We start from the raw sequence: 15,317 nt of genomic DNA on the forward strand, positions 1-15,317 counted from the left end.
CATTGCTTCCTGCTCTCAGACTGCTGAGGATTTGATGGGGGAAAGAGAGAGGAGAAAAGAGGGCAAATTAGTTTTTGCCAGATCTCTTTTCCCTGCTATGCCAATAGTCTCTATAGGTAGGACATGCAGCTGTGGTCTGTGCTGGTCCCCTGCACTGCCAGGCTGCCAGCACATCCTGCACGGGTGGCACACCTGGTCACGGTGCTCTTCTGCCTTCTGTACTTCAGGTTGATCTCTTGAGAGGGTAATTGGGCAATTCTGAGCACAACAGTGTCCCTGGACATGGTTGGGCTTTAGCTGGACCTGTTGAGTTTACTTATTTAGAGAGGCCAAACAGCAGCTGCATGTGGCCCATATGCACATCACATTATGTCAGAGTTACCAGCAAAGGACACTGGGGAATAATACTGCTGATTTGATGCATGTTTCCTTTTTTTTTTTTTTTTTGCAATGAGTGTGCTATTAATACTGCAGTCACCAGAACTTTTGTTGTTGTTGCTTAGATCAATAGCAAAGGGACGGCGGTGAGGAGCTGCTGTGGTTCTGGCTGCTGCTGCACGAGATGAACTGGTGAATAACGTGTGTGATTTCTCTTTCCCTTGTAGTTGCACTCTGCAGTGACCAGGATCCAAGTTCAAAGACCTGGTTTCAATTACACGTTTGCCCATATATGTATCCTGAACAATGACAAGACATGCATAGTGGACGACATAGTGCATGTACTGGAGGAATTAAAGGCTGCTCGTTCTTCTAATCGAACTAATTTTGCAATCACTTACCCGATTACTCACTTAAAGGATGGCAGGGAAGTGTACAATGGGCATCAGCTCGGTGGGGTTACTGTGCACAGCAAGGACCGGGTGAAGTCTGCAGAAGCCATTCAGCTCACCTACTACTTGCAGGCAATCAACTCCCTGAATGACATGGTGGCAGAGAAGTGGGAGTCCATTTTTTGTGACACTGTTGAACTTTTCCAGAAATCCAACAGGAAAGTCAAAATGTACCCTTTCACTTCCTCTTCGCTGAAGGAGGATTTCCAGAAGACGAGCAGGGTGTCAGAACGCTACCTGATCACAAGCTTGGTCCTTGTGGTCACCTTGGCCATTCTCTGCTGCTCCATGCAGGATTGTGTCCGCAGCAAACCCTGGCTTGGCCTGCTGGGATTGCTGACAGTGACCCTTGCCACCCTGACTGCTGCTGGGATCATCAATCTCACTGGTGGGAAATACAATTCCACCTTCCTGGGAATCCCCTTCGTCATGTTAGGTAACTATCTCCTCTCTCTCTTTTGTGTGTTTGTGCCTCCCTGATGCATTTCCCAGCAAGCAGACAAGCATCACTGCATGGTTCCTGTTGTCTCATTCCTGCAGCACTGCCCCATGCCAAATCCACACTGCCTCTTTTCCTAAACAGTTTTTATGGTGCCTGGACATTAAAATCATGTCTGGGGCTCTAGTATGGCACAGCACAATGCTGTGGGATGTGGAGCCTGTGCAGTAGCAAGGAACTGCTACTGCAAGGCAAATGCTTTGCCTTTTGCAGTGAGGGAGCCCAGCTGCTCCTTCTCTGTGGATGTTTGATTCTGGTTTTGGAGGGAGACCTTTGCAGTGGTCCCCATGCACCACTGGCAGCATCAGCTGTGCTGGCAAATCAAAGGGCTGCCCATGTTGGGCATTTAGGGAGTGCTGGCTCCTTTGGAGACCAGAGTGATGCTGTCCTGGCTTGGCAGGTCTCTCCCTGTGGGATAAGAGTGGTAGTTGTTTCTGGGTTGCATTTCTCCAGCAGTCCTTGTGTTGGCTGAGCAAGTGTAGGGAGAGTTTCACAGCCCTGGGGTGAGAACTTTGGCAGCCCTGGTCAGGGATGGACCTGCAAGCTCAGTACCAGCACATCCCACGGCAGAGGGTTATGGAGGGAAGGGGCACTGGCTGCTCCCTGGCTCCTGTGCCAGCAGAGATATCCTTATCTCCCTGGGGTTTGTTCCACCTTCACTCACTGTGGAGTATGGAGTGGTTTCAGTTTGTTTTATTTTCATTGAGGGTAGGAAAGGGGAGGACAGCAGTCTGGCCATCTTGTTCCCAAACCAAAGTCAGAGCCCTCTCCTGCTGGCACCAGGGCATTTGTGGGAATTCTGCATATTGTACCCAAAGAGGCAGGAGGACTTCCCAGGAGACAAAACGAGAGCTCTGGAGAGTTCACAGCCTCTTTGTTTGTTTTTGGTTCATAACCAGTGTGAAAAGCTTTGTGCACTGTAGGTGTTTAATATGTCCTTGTTCACGCCATTATTCATCTGTGGAGAATAATACATGCATTGATTTGATCACAGCTTCCCCAGCTGAAAATCAGTGTTCAGTAATCCTTCAGGTTTCAAGTGTAAGAGTGTCTCCACTGACTTAGTCACATCATGTAGTGATATGACACGTTTTGAGCACAGCTATTTTTATATCCAGCACCAGGTTCCTGTGCTGTGCTGGTACTGTGGTGCTGCTGCACTGTGGTATTGTTTCACTTTAATTAAGGACTATGCTTCAGTGCATCACACTACCAGTTAACATACAGAATATATTCAGTGACAAACAGAATCCAGCTACATTACATCGGCTCTCATTTCCAGATGACATCCGTGAAAATTAAACTACATTGTAATCTAGAGGAAATGCAGTGCCAGAAAGTCAGAGTCAAAAGAAGGGTATCTTTCTAACCTGAGTCTCTGGGGTTTTTTGGTGGGTTTTTATGCCTATTCATGTATTATGAAATTCAATTCCTCAAACTAAGTAGGGTATATTAAGTGTAACTTTAGATAGGAGGGGATTTTCTGGTGTGTTACAAGAGTAGCAGAAAAGCAGTCTAAAGTCCAGACATATGAAGTGAAAGTACGTGAGAAAACTGACTCAAAAATATGAAATATTAGCTTTGTTTAGGGATCAAATATCTGCTCACTGGGACAACCTTTCAGATCTTTAATTTACTAGTAGTGACAATGCTGAGACTTGAAATCCTCAAAGACTTACAGATAACTATGAAAAGTTTCATATGTCTATTTTAGTGCTCCTTTAAGTGCCAAGCTGTATAGTCAATTCTGCTTTTCTTTTAGGTTTTTTTTCTTTTTCCTGATTTTTTTTTGCTCTTGCTTGGTTGAAGTATTCCACTCTTAAAAGGGCAGCTCAGGTCCCACTGTGAATGAGTCAAGGTAGAGCAGCCAAGTTCGTGTAAATCTTGCCCGCTTCCCCAGCTGCATAAAATCTCCCCAGGGATGGGAATATCAACAGGTGAACAGAAGGCTCTGAGAGCATTTTGGAGTTTTTAATGGGAACTGTTTTAAGCTGGCAGATAGCTAGAAAGGCAGGTTGGCCTTTTTTTTCTTCTTCTTTAAGTACAAAGGCAAGATTCATGTGTTTTGAGATGTATTTCATACCTAGATGTTGTTTTGCTTATAAAGGATGTTTTAAGGCAAGGCAACTGAAGGCTGGAGACACCCAGAGCCTCCATTACAGCCTGCTGAACTGCTTCCACTTAATTCCAGTGACCGTCAGATTAGATCATAGATTACCTGACCTTTAGAAAGCCAAAGGATTTCTGGCTAACGACATAGCCCTGTATCTATTACTCATAATCTCATGGCTAAAAGCAGAAATGAGATAGAAAAAATGATTACACCGGACACATTTCAGGCACAGCCCCTTTACTGGTATACATCATTAATGAAGTTTCCCTGGTTTACAGCAGCTGAGGATTTTTAACTTTTCATCAGCGTTGCGGAGGCGGGGGGACACTCTCCAGACATCATTTGACACAGGATGAGATTACATCTTTCATAACAAATAGTTTTCATCATGCACTCTGTCTCCTCCTTGGACCACTTCCTCCTGTGTTTCACTGCACAACCACTACAGCATTTGCATCATGTCTAACCTGAGTTCCCCTTTTGTGACTTAGCTGTCCTCCTTATTTATCCATTGCATCTGGAAAATAATTTATTTTCTTTGTCTTTGCATATTTGGTACCACTCTCACTTGCTCGGTCTTCTTCCTTTTCATCCCAGCTTTCCTCAGACTCACGCAGACTGTGTTTACCAGACTTCCAGCAATCTTCTTACTTTTGACCATTCCACATCTTCCATGGAGTGTGGTGCCTAAATCCAGGCACAGGATTCAGACTGAGGCTTTCAGCAGCACATAGAGTAGGAGGAGGATTTTTCACATCTTGCATATGGCACTGCTGTTCATACATCGCCATATGTCATTCATTTTTTTCTCAGCAGTATGAAATGGTTGGCATTTGGTTGGTGGTACATGGTAATTCACAGATTCTTCATGTCATTTTCTACCCTGTTTTCACAGCCATTTATTCCAAACAACATGCAGAAGTTTGCCCCTGTCCTTGCTTAATTATAGCTCGTTTATCTCTCACCATTTCTCCTCAATAAGTTTATCTGGAGACCATCACTGTCTCCAAGATGTATTAGCTGGTCAGCAATGTTTTGCAATTATCAACCTTTTCATATTTTCAAGAATTACTTTCTGAATAGGTTGTCCAGTCACAAGTCCAGTCTAAAAATATAGGCAGTATGTCTGGAAAATAGTCTGATCAAAGTGCTTTGTAATACTTCTTCCATTCATCCTGTTTTCTTTGACATCCCTTATTCATCAGCCATTTCCAAGAACAAACAAGCTACAGTGAGGAGTACCAGCCTCTGTAGATGTTGAATCCTCAGCTTTTGCATCAATAGGGAATTTAAAAAGTTACTAAATTACCACAACTTACCAAATTACAGTCTTAGGCTGTGTAAGTGTAGGCAGCAGGAATATCTTTTGCCTGCTCCACCTGTTAAATATGACATGCCAGTTTAAACACGTCATACTCTGGTTTTAATCTTGGTAGTTTATTCTAATTTATTTTACTTTTCATTAAGGCAGATAATTGTAAGCCATCTTACAAAAGATGAGTCTGCATAGCCTGAGTTTGTCACTACTGTGATGACTTTAATGGGGAGGCAGGTTTCTTTCTTGTTGTCCCTGATTTCTAACTCAACGGCAAAAACTGAAGCTGGGAGAAATATTGCCAGAGACCCCCTTGCCCAGCAGATACTAAAGAGTGAAGGTTCTCTCTGGTGCCTGGAGGTCCAGCTGTGAGAGGCTGTGGCTGGGGCTGGCCTGAATCCCACTGATGGCTGTGGGGTGAGGCAACAGAGTCCAGGCTGGCTGCAGCCACTCTTTTCTCTGGGATGTCTTGTCAAGTCAACTGGGAGCTGCTCTTCTCCAGTTATAGGTTAACACAGGTACTTCTAACCTGAAAGTGAAGCCTAAAACCTGGAAAAATTAGCAGGCTCCCACCATTTGTCTGGACATAGTATGAATTAGCTTATGTCTCTGTAGTTTTTTCAAATTGCCATCCACATCTATCAGTGTGCAAACAAGTAATTTAAGTACAAGTTTGCTGACATGTCTAGATCTTGTGAATACTTTGCCGAATTAGGGATGTTCATTTTTGACCACAAGAACAAAAAAAAAAAAAATTCTACAGTTAGGTTGTGTTTAAAATAGCTGATTTATAGTGTCAGCTGAAAAACAGAATTCAAATTCTGATTTCCTATTGCCTTCTTCATTAAAAACTACAGATGTTTGGTCTGGCACAGATGCTAATATATCCATCATAAGTTTCCCTTAGACATTTAATGCTGTTTAAAAACTGCCAAACCTTTAAAAATTATGTTTTCCTCAAAAACATCACAGCGTTACCAAACAAATCATTGGACAACAACCAGCGCTGTCTGAACAAGTTTTTGGCGTGACTTTTTTTCCCTTCCCAGAGGCAGAGTGGAAACCTAGGCACTCAAAAGAAAATTGCAACATAGCCTTTGCACTGCAAGCTAGCAATGTGTTTGCTGTTCCTTCAGAAATGGATACAGCTTACTCGGGGAGAAGTGGCTCTCTGCAGCTGCCAAGTTCGTGAAAAGCATCGGCTCTGTGAAACCGCGCTGGAACGCCGGGCGCTGCCAGATATGGGCAGGGACACAGGGCCAACTCCCTGAGCTTATATTTAGCCTCCAGTGCTGGCAGGGGAAAGCCAGGTAGAAGTTATGAGAGTGGCTTCAGCATGTAGCACACTGTGAAAGGAAATTATAGGCAGCCGTGTGTGAAACTCAGCAAAAACGGGTAAATGAAAACCCCTTCTTACAACCCCCATGGCATCCCGCCCTGCAGCATGCCCCTTCTGGGATGAGAGAAAGGAAAAGCAGTCAGCAGAGAGATCCAGGGAGGGATGGGTGGGAAGGAGCAGGTGGAAATGAAGGCAGGACCCAGGCAGAGTTCCCCTGAGGTTCAGTCTCAAGTGGAGGAAAGTCAGGGGGAGAAGGAGACACCCTTGCAGGGCTGCGGAGGAGGCTCAGGAGCAGGTGAGGTATGGAGCACTTTGGAAGGTACCTGGAGGAACCAGGGCTCATAGTGGCACCTTACAGATGCAGAGGAGTTCCAGTCACTTCTTAGAAACACAGATTTGTTGGGGGCACTCCTTCCTCATGGCTTGCCTTGGGGAGAGCTGTGCTGATGGAGAAGTGAGCTCAGATACCTGTACGGGAGCTTTACAAATGCAAAAAGTTGGAGCACCATAGATGGGATATGAGGTCAGAGACGGTTGGGAAATAAAGTTGGAAGGAAAAAGGCAACAGAAGAAGAGGGGAGATCAATGTGTTTGATGATAGGAGTGAAAATCACAGGAGGGCAAGTGAGAGGACTGCTGAAGGTTAGAGACCATGAAGGCAACAGGCAACTAAACCCAGCAGGGCAGCTGGCAAGCAGCACAAAAACCTGAGGGTGTTGAGGCCAGCACACAGCAGTACATGGGGCTCACTGGTGCTGTGCCTCAGTCCAGTTAGGCACCTGGCCTGGCTGCTGCTTAGTTCTCTGGAAGAACATGCTGGTAGGGAGTTGCAACATATGCCAAATTCATACATCCAAAAAGTATCCATTATCCTCCCTATCAAGCATCCAAGTGTTTGCTATATTCAATAAAATTGAAAAGTCAACATTGGTTACATATAGAGAGTCAAAAACAGTGAAGCAGCCCCTCCACAGGCCCCCCCAGTGCCCTTCAGTCCACACACAGGAGTAACACACACCCCCAAATGTTTGACTTCGTGTAGTATTTTTCCACCAATTTTCCTGCTGTCAGCTAATAAAAATGTGACACTTACTGAGTCTGTTTTTTTATTCCCCAGCTAAGCTTTCTCGTTCTACCTGTCCAACTGTCCCTCTGCTGTCCTTTCATGCTGTGAGGAAGCATGACCTCTTTCAGCTGGCTCAGCTGCTGCCCCCATGTCTCTTTCTCCCATCTCATCCATCTCTTTAGCAATATCTGGCGGCCTCCTCCAGCAGGACTCACCCATCTTCCTGCTCCAGGCAGGGCATCTCCTTCCTAATGCCTGCACAACTCTCAGCATCTTTTGGTCTCCCTAAGCTTCCTTCATCTTTTCTGCTGTTTTTCACATTCCTGTCAGTGTTTCCCCTCTGCCATTTTGGTTGGGTTTTCTTTAAATTTCTCCTCTCTCATCCTCCCCTCTCCTCAGCCACAGCTGGGCCCATTGCTCCCACCATTTTCCCTATATTCTTCACAACTTCCTTGGCACTCAGCTAGGTCCCCACTGTGCCCTGCAATTGTATCTCAGCTGCTTGTGGTTTCCACCATTCATCCTTTCCTTTTTTCATGCTGCCAAAGCACTCCAAGTACACTTGGTTTTTTGTCACTCCATCTGCTCAGCTTTCCCAGTTCAACCCTGCACAGCTCAGTTACAGTCCTAAAGCATTTTGTGGTTTGTTCCTTTCATCCCTCTTCTAAGAAATGAATAAAATTATCTGGTTTTATCTACCCTGAACAGACAGAATCCCAGGGTTGTCACTTTCCACATGATGCTTTTTTCTTCTCCCTTTTCTGTTCTCAGTCCCTCAGTCTTTTATTGTGGATTCTTACATTTTATGACATCTCTAAGCAGCCATGCATCTTTTGCAGTCCTTCAAGCATCACATGGTATTTTTGTTTCTCATGTGGAAGAGGGAGTAAGAGCAGAAGTAGGTTCCCAAGCCACCCCTCCTCATTCAATGTTCCAATTAGTCTTCTCACCAAAGTCAGCACTGTCCACCCAAGGTGGAGCTGATTAATCACCTCCTTCACCTGCTGGTCTTCCCCACTCCAGCTCTCCTGAAGGATGATGTCTCCAACCACTTAAGGAACCCAAGCACAGAAGCCACTATTGCATGGGAAACAAATAGACTTGAAAAACAAATGGTGCAGACTGTTTTAGACAGCAGCCCTTTCCTGAGCAGTTGGAAAGCAGCAGGCAGAGCTTGCAGCTGGCACACAGGACAGACACACAGCCAACATGGTGCCCAGGCTCCCCCTTCACCAGCACAAAGCCCAGAGAAATCCCTGCACACGGTCGTGCTTCTTGGCTTCAGAACACTGCTGATGACTCAGATAATTTACAATGTTTTTTGGAAGAGAGGAGCTGTATCCATAGGAAGTCAGTCCAGAGAACATCTTAATGTTGAAACCAGGTGCTGTACAGCCATTTCCTCTTCATTTTTGGTGCCCCAATATCCACTTGTGAAAAGTATGTTACAGGTGATGCAGCATGTTCAGTGAACATTTATTTATGCAAAGAGGAACAGAAAGCTGTTCCACTTTCACTGTCCGCATTCTTTTAACTGTGAGGAACTCAGTGCATGCAGGGGCTCAGTGGAGCCTTTGTCAGAGGTGTCCCAAACAGTCAGAAGTACTGAGAGTTTGGCACTGACATCCTGATTTTCTTCAAGCAGTGAAGTCCCTCAAGAGAAACTTTCACATATATGAGAATATACTGGAAGTTCAGAGGTTAAAGAAAGGAATCTTGTCTCTATATCTACATCTACATGTAGAATGTGTGTATGTATATATATATATATATATATATATTTGTTTGTGGTACACTTTATATACTGGGCCTGGGTGGTCAATGAAGACCTGGGGAACATCAGCAAGAACTGATATGACTTCATTTTAGGTCTGGCTGCAAGAGAGATGGTGCACATTGTGAGCTTCAAATAAATGACATTCCCCAAATAGACAGTAGCCTAGAGGTATGCAGGGAGGGGACCAGTCATTTTCAGGTCATGAAACCTCTGGCAGAGAATCCAGAGGTGAATTAACTAAATTGGAGTAAGTCTGGATGCTTTGTGAAAAGCCCAAGTTGAGTTCCAAACTTGTAATTTTTTTTTTTTTAATCAGTAAAAATAGTGAGTTGGATGTGCTTTAACTGAATTTTTGCAACTTTCTGAACATTGTGTTTCACATATGGTTGATCTATATATTATGAGTAAGAGTAGTGACAAACATCACTAAAACAGGAGAATTTAAGTGTATGCCTGAGATGTTGCAGTTGTAGCTTTCTCGCCAGAAAAGGAGAAACTTGAAGAGTGGTAAACAAATTCATATTCCATTGGCCCATGTTCCACTGGGACAGCACTCCTAGAAGCAAATGATATTTTAGCTTGTAGCCTTAGAAATTTAAAGCAGATTGAAAACCTGGTTGCCCCAAGTGTACCCAGTATGCCTTACTCCATCTTCAGGAGGTTTGCCGTGTGTCACTTGGCTGCTCTGTAACATGGTAGATATTAACCTAGCACGGGTGATTGCAGGAGGCTCTCACTTGTAAGTGCTTCTTTTCCACAGCATGCATAAAATCTGTCCAAAAATTACCTAGTGATGGAAATCAGTTTTCAGTTCTGTCTGCTGATATGAGTCACAGCATGTCATACATGAGACAAGCCCGGGTTTCTTAACAGACTAACTCCACGTGTGACCACATCCTCCGCTAGTGAGGCTCGAGCTTTGTGCACCATGGGGAAATTCATCCTGCCAGCTGTACCTGTCCTGTCCTGGCACTCTCCCACCATGTACGGCTCCCCTGGTGCACAGGGCGAGCTCACACACCCTGGGGTCTGCACCCATGCCAGCAGCAGTGGTGAGCAGACCCTGCCCTCCTCCCTTGTTTTCCTCCTTGCAGTTTTCTCCTTCTCTCTTCAAAAAACAGCTCACCCAGGGCACTCTGCTTCCTGGGAGATTTCCTGGTGTTTCTGAGCTAAAGAGCATGAAGAGGCATTCCTGGGAGGACTTTGGGACAGGCAGATCCTTTGGAGGCCAGACAGAGTCAGGTGCTTGCTCCAGAGCACAGACTTGCATGTACGGCACAGGTTTGGCTCAAATGCTTTTGGTTCACATCTACAACAGGTCTGGGGGTCAGTAGAGGAGCAAGCCATGCAGACACAAATATTCCAGCAGCTAAAACCAGATTTTGCTAACACACATCTCCTTCTGTTGCACTGAAAGAAATATGACTTTTAACTTTTGCCATGTCTTTTGTGAAGACATAGGAAAGCAAGTGACACGTTTAAATAGAGCTGACAGCCTGCTATTTAAATGCCAAAACAACCCTTTACTGATTTTTAAGTGGAATAAAAGTGGATTTTGAACTATAACATAGTTTGCTTATCAAAATACAAGATCTGCTCAAGTTTTGTCTCAAATGTATCTCTGTTTTTAAAATGTGTTTATATGGCATTCTTGCTATCACTGTAACAACAAAATCTCAAATATTACATTGTTTCAAAAGTAAAAAATACAAGAAAAACATCCATCTTTCTCCCAAAACCTAATCAATAATTTTATTTAACTGAAATCAATGGGTCTGTTCAGGATTTACCATGTAAGTGCTGAATTGCATGTATAATCATTATAGTAGGAGGTTGTTAATTTAAACAGAATTTGGTATACTTTAAAAAATTATTTTGAAAATGCAATATTAAATAGTAAGATTTTTTTTAGTAGTAAATAGCTCTAAAATACTCCAAAAATAAAAAGTAGTGAACCATGTTACCACCATCACTGATTAGGGATTGTGGTGAGATCTAGGGACTATGAATATCAAGACATTGTTTAATTCTACTTAATTAAAATATTTCATTCTCTTTGTTTCTTTCCCCCTTAAATAGATAGAAAAATTACAGAATGTTTATCTGTGTCTTGTGTATGTGCATGTATTTCTTCAAAGATAGGGATTTATATGTAGAATGATTTTTCATTTCAGTACTTATATGTCATCATGGTTTATATATATGTAATATGTGATCATAGTTTTAAAATTAGCTTGTGACTTGTACCATTTTCATAAATATTGGCTCATTTTAATTTGTTTGCCATGATAAAAAATTGTACTGAGGAGTTTATAGTGTGTGTGCTCCAGGCACCCCAAGCATTGCTGACTGTGTCCCCACAGTTCAGGTGAGAGCGAGGGGGTGATTTCATATTGTCTGTGCCTGCTTTGTGCCCATGTGTACTTTTTAGTACAGGTCAGAAAGGGCTACACCTGACCCAAACAGACTGTTTCACAGGACAACAGAGAATTGACTGGGTGCTCCATTTGCAAAAGCTCAGTTTAAAAATTTAGGATATTATGGCAGACCCTCATTGCCAGAAGGTTGGGATCTAAATTACTATGGTGCAGCAGATCCCTACGAGTCTTAGGAGGAACCTACTCCCCTTTTGTGACTGGGAGTGCTACACAAGACTTAAATGAGGCCTCAGCCTTGTGCTGGGTTTCCAGACACACTCCATTTTCCTGACTGTGCATTAAGCAATTTCAGTGCAGGCTTAATGGCCCGGAGAGTCTTTCAGCAGGATCTATGACTGAGAACATCATTGTGGTCTCCCAGTGTGAAGCACTGAGCACCAGTTGAAGACATCTTCTCTGCAGGCACCAACCGAGGCAGCGTGTGCTGCACGGGGACACTTTCTCTTCACAGTGCATTTCTGTGGGCACAGCCACCCACAGCTGTGAAACACAGCAGATTCTGAGAGCATATTATTAAACATTTTGGTTTCTCTTACTTTGTTGCCAAGAAGATACTGCACAAAACACAGCTCTCTCTGCAGAGACTGAGGCAGATTTTTATCTGATGTACATGCACCAAGATACTGTGGTTTTGATGCTGGTAGTAAGTTGAGGAATACTTGGGCATGCATGGGGCTTTGTGACTGGGATGACCAGTGCTGTTGTAAACACAGTTGGAGAGATCAGCCTGACACTTGAGGATGAATGGCTAATAATCAAATGCAAAGAAAACCAGAGATTGATCAAATGGTTTCATGCCTAGATACCTAACAGGCTCACCTACCTAATTTCAGTATGTGTCTCTCTTGGGAAGATCCCAAGTCAGATGTTAGTACCAGCCATAGTACATCTCAGGTGATAATATGTGTTAAATTTAGTACCCTTTAAAACAATAGTTGCAAATACAGAACCTACCCAACAGTGCTGTTACCATCTTTCTGAGGTGTGTTGTCATGCCTGGAATGCAGTTACAATCCTGACATGTGGAGTCTGTGGGACAGCAGGTGGATAAAGCCCTGCAATATGCACAGCCTATGCTTATACCAGTACATCCCATCCCATGTTGCTCTTCATGTGTCCCGAATTCCTGTACCATGCCTACTCATAGCATTTGGGTTTACTTGGCCTTTGAACCTGTGCTTGGAGGCATGAATGAGTTCAGCTGAGCTTGTGTGGCTTGTGTGACTTCGATGACTTTGCCAAAGAGGATGCATTTAATGCTTCTCAACTGTCCACAGCCTGCAGTCCCCTAGTCACAATTTCCCTGAAACAAACACTGCTGCCTGGAAACACAGTTGTTTAGATGATACCTTACAGGATGTTAGTATCCTCCAGGATTTTACTCTACACTGTGAACTGGGCTCCCACAAACAGGCAAGTGTAGGAAAAGCAAGTAGGATTCACAGTGCATTTCTCAGCTCAGCACAAATGTTTGGGACAGACAAGTCTGCACTGTGGGATGTTCAGCAATACACACCCTCCTTCACGTCTGACATTCATGCAGCAAAACTGAGTGTTGCACCATTTATGGACCACAAGGTTGGACATTGCTTGGGGTTTGTTACAGCAGCATGCTAATGATGGTATAGCTGGTCAGCTCAACCCTTGCCAGTAAATCGTTATCCACTCAGTGAAAAAGTGTTGTATAAATTAGGCTGATTCTGTCTGCATGCTGAAGGATCTCGTTTAGCTGCAGTATTGCATTATTTCAGTGAGAACAGGCTGTGGAGCCAGATGTTTGCTTCAGCTGGATGCAAGTATTCTTGCTCTGCCTGTCACCTTCAGTAGCAGTTTGAGCCTGCTGTATGTTCTGGGCTGAAATCCTGCCTGCTGGGAGAGGCCACGTGAAGCAGGCCAGGTCTTCAGTCAACAACTGGTTCATTGCAACTCCTGTGACAAAGGGAGTCTGGATTAGTGGTTTCACTTGGCTTGTCAGAAGATGGGAGCTGATGAGATCACTGATCTAGCTGGAAAAAAATATGTCAGCAGGGGGAAATTATCTCAGCCTCTTTGTTGACGTTACTGTAGAAAGCAGTTCTAGAGCTGAGCAGTGTCCATTGTTATTTTTAATACTGTCAGCTAGGAAAATTCATTGCACCTTCATTATATCATATGTTATTGCAGGTACCATTTTGGAAAGGGCAATTCCTGTGATGGGATTCTGATCTCCTATGTACTATTTTTGCACAAGAGCAGTTCTTGAGACCTTGCCTGCATTGGCAGCAAGCTAGGATATGCATTTACAGCATCCTAGTTATTTGATGTTAATTCATCTGGTGTTTGTCTCTGCAGATGATATTTCACTCCACTTTGAATGTGAATCAAGCTGTGCTTCACAGAGACCCACAAAGAAAGCTGGTGCAACATAGTTTGCCCTCTGTACATTCACACCCTTTTTCACAGGACACTAAATTCCTCTTGCAGACAAGTGCTCCAATTTAGAGGAGTGATTTCAGGCTTAAGTCAACCTGAGTGGGACAACACTGGTCCAGCTGAGCTGATTACAGGGATGCAGCCATTGCAGTGCAAGCAAAAACCTTAAATCAAAATCCACACTTAACCTCAGATATTCCATCAGAGCATGCTTCCACATCAAATTTTCAGCCACCCAGTTTACAAGGCCCCCATATATCCTACCATGAGTCATTACCCATTTCAGACAGTCTTTTGTGCCATCAGCATCAGGAAAAAATTTTGTTTCAAAAGTGGCCTTCAAAAAAAAAAAAAAAAAAAGCTACTTTCTGATCCCCACCATTCCTTTAGTCCAGTGTGGACTAAAACAGGTGAATCAGTAGCCATGTGGGAGCAGAAAACTTCAGTAGGAGAGCAGAAGTAAGGCCTGAGAAGAGAGAAAAGTGAGAAACACCCATAGCCCAACTTTGCCGCTAGGGAAGTCTGCTCCTTCTGGAAGACTTTGATGCTTTATTGGTGTTAATTGTGGCAGTGAATGGGCACCATATACCCTGGTGCAGTACTCAGCCTCCCTGAGGGGCAGATCTGGTGTTGTTAGTGTTTTGTGTGCCTCTGCATTAAAATGGGATTAATAAAATCTATTTGCCCTGAAATGCCACCTTCCACACAGAAGGTTGGAACTTCACAACTTGTAAAGGGAATTTTACTCAAGTATCAAACACATACAGAGACATACAACCTTCAAAACAGTAAGGACAAAAAAGATGAGACCCACAGTGTACTATTGTTCTCTACTTTCATAGATGGGTAAAAGTGCAAAAAGAAGTACCAAAAACCTCTTTCTCAGTCATTCCTCTCAATTTCTCTGATGGAAGAAGTCTATTTGGATATCCAAGCCTCATATTACCACAATAAGATCAAAACTTCACATGATTTTAGTGCAAAATTGATACCCCTCACTTGTTTTACAAAAGCAGGCAGCCAGCATTGTTTCAGGTAAGCAATTAAACCAAGCAAGTAGAGAACAGGTTTGTGACTCCAGAGACCAGCAGGTCACTTTGCTGCCCTCTCACAGGCTCTAAGGGTGGTGAAATCCCTTCTCCTCCCTCTGCTTTGGTCTCACTATTTGCAGTCAGGAGCAGAGCCAGCACTAAGCCCAGGCTGCCTGTGCCAACCCATGAGGGCCCCTTGCTTGAACAACCACTTAACAGGGGAAAGGATGCATTTCTTTTTTGAGGTTTGAAAATGGTACTAAAAAGAATTATTTCAGTGCCTGCACATAAGTAGTATTTTAAAATGAGGTAAATTATTTGATAATTTTAAGGAAGATAAAAATTTTCTTTCATTTTCACAACTTCCTATGAATGCTTTTTTTTCTGATGTAGGCTCTGCATTGATTTTGCAGAGCATGTGTAATTGCAAGACTTGTTTCTGAAGGAGGCAAATGAAACTTTTTATAGCTTTTTCAGGCTACTCATAAAAGTGCTGT

At 43.6% G+C, this 15,317-nt stretch overlaps 1 protein-coding gene across 1 annotated transcript in view; it reads left to right on the forward strand.

The window, feature by feature from the left end:
• The window catches only part of PTCHD1 (patched domain containing 1), a 36,775-nt gene that overhangs the window by 11,842 nt on the left and 9,616 nt on the right, over positions 1–15,317 (forward strand). Inside the window, exon 2 of the mRNA XM_059466683.1 lies at positions 606–1,266. Coding sequence (XP_059322666.1) covers positions 606–1,266 — 661 coding nt within the window. The remainder of the gene's footprint in view (positions 1–605; positions 1,267–15,317) is intronic.

Source organism: Ammospiza nelsoni, chromosome 2 (assembly GCF_027579445.1).
Source record: "Ammospiza nelsoni isolate bAmmNel1 chromosome 2, bAmmNel1.pri, whole genome shotgun sequence".
Classification (NCBI taxonomy): domain Eukaryota; kingdom Metazoa; phylum Chordata; class Aves; order Passeriformes; family Passerellidae; genus Ammospiza; species Ammospiza nelsoni.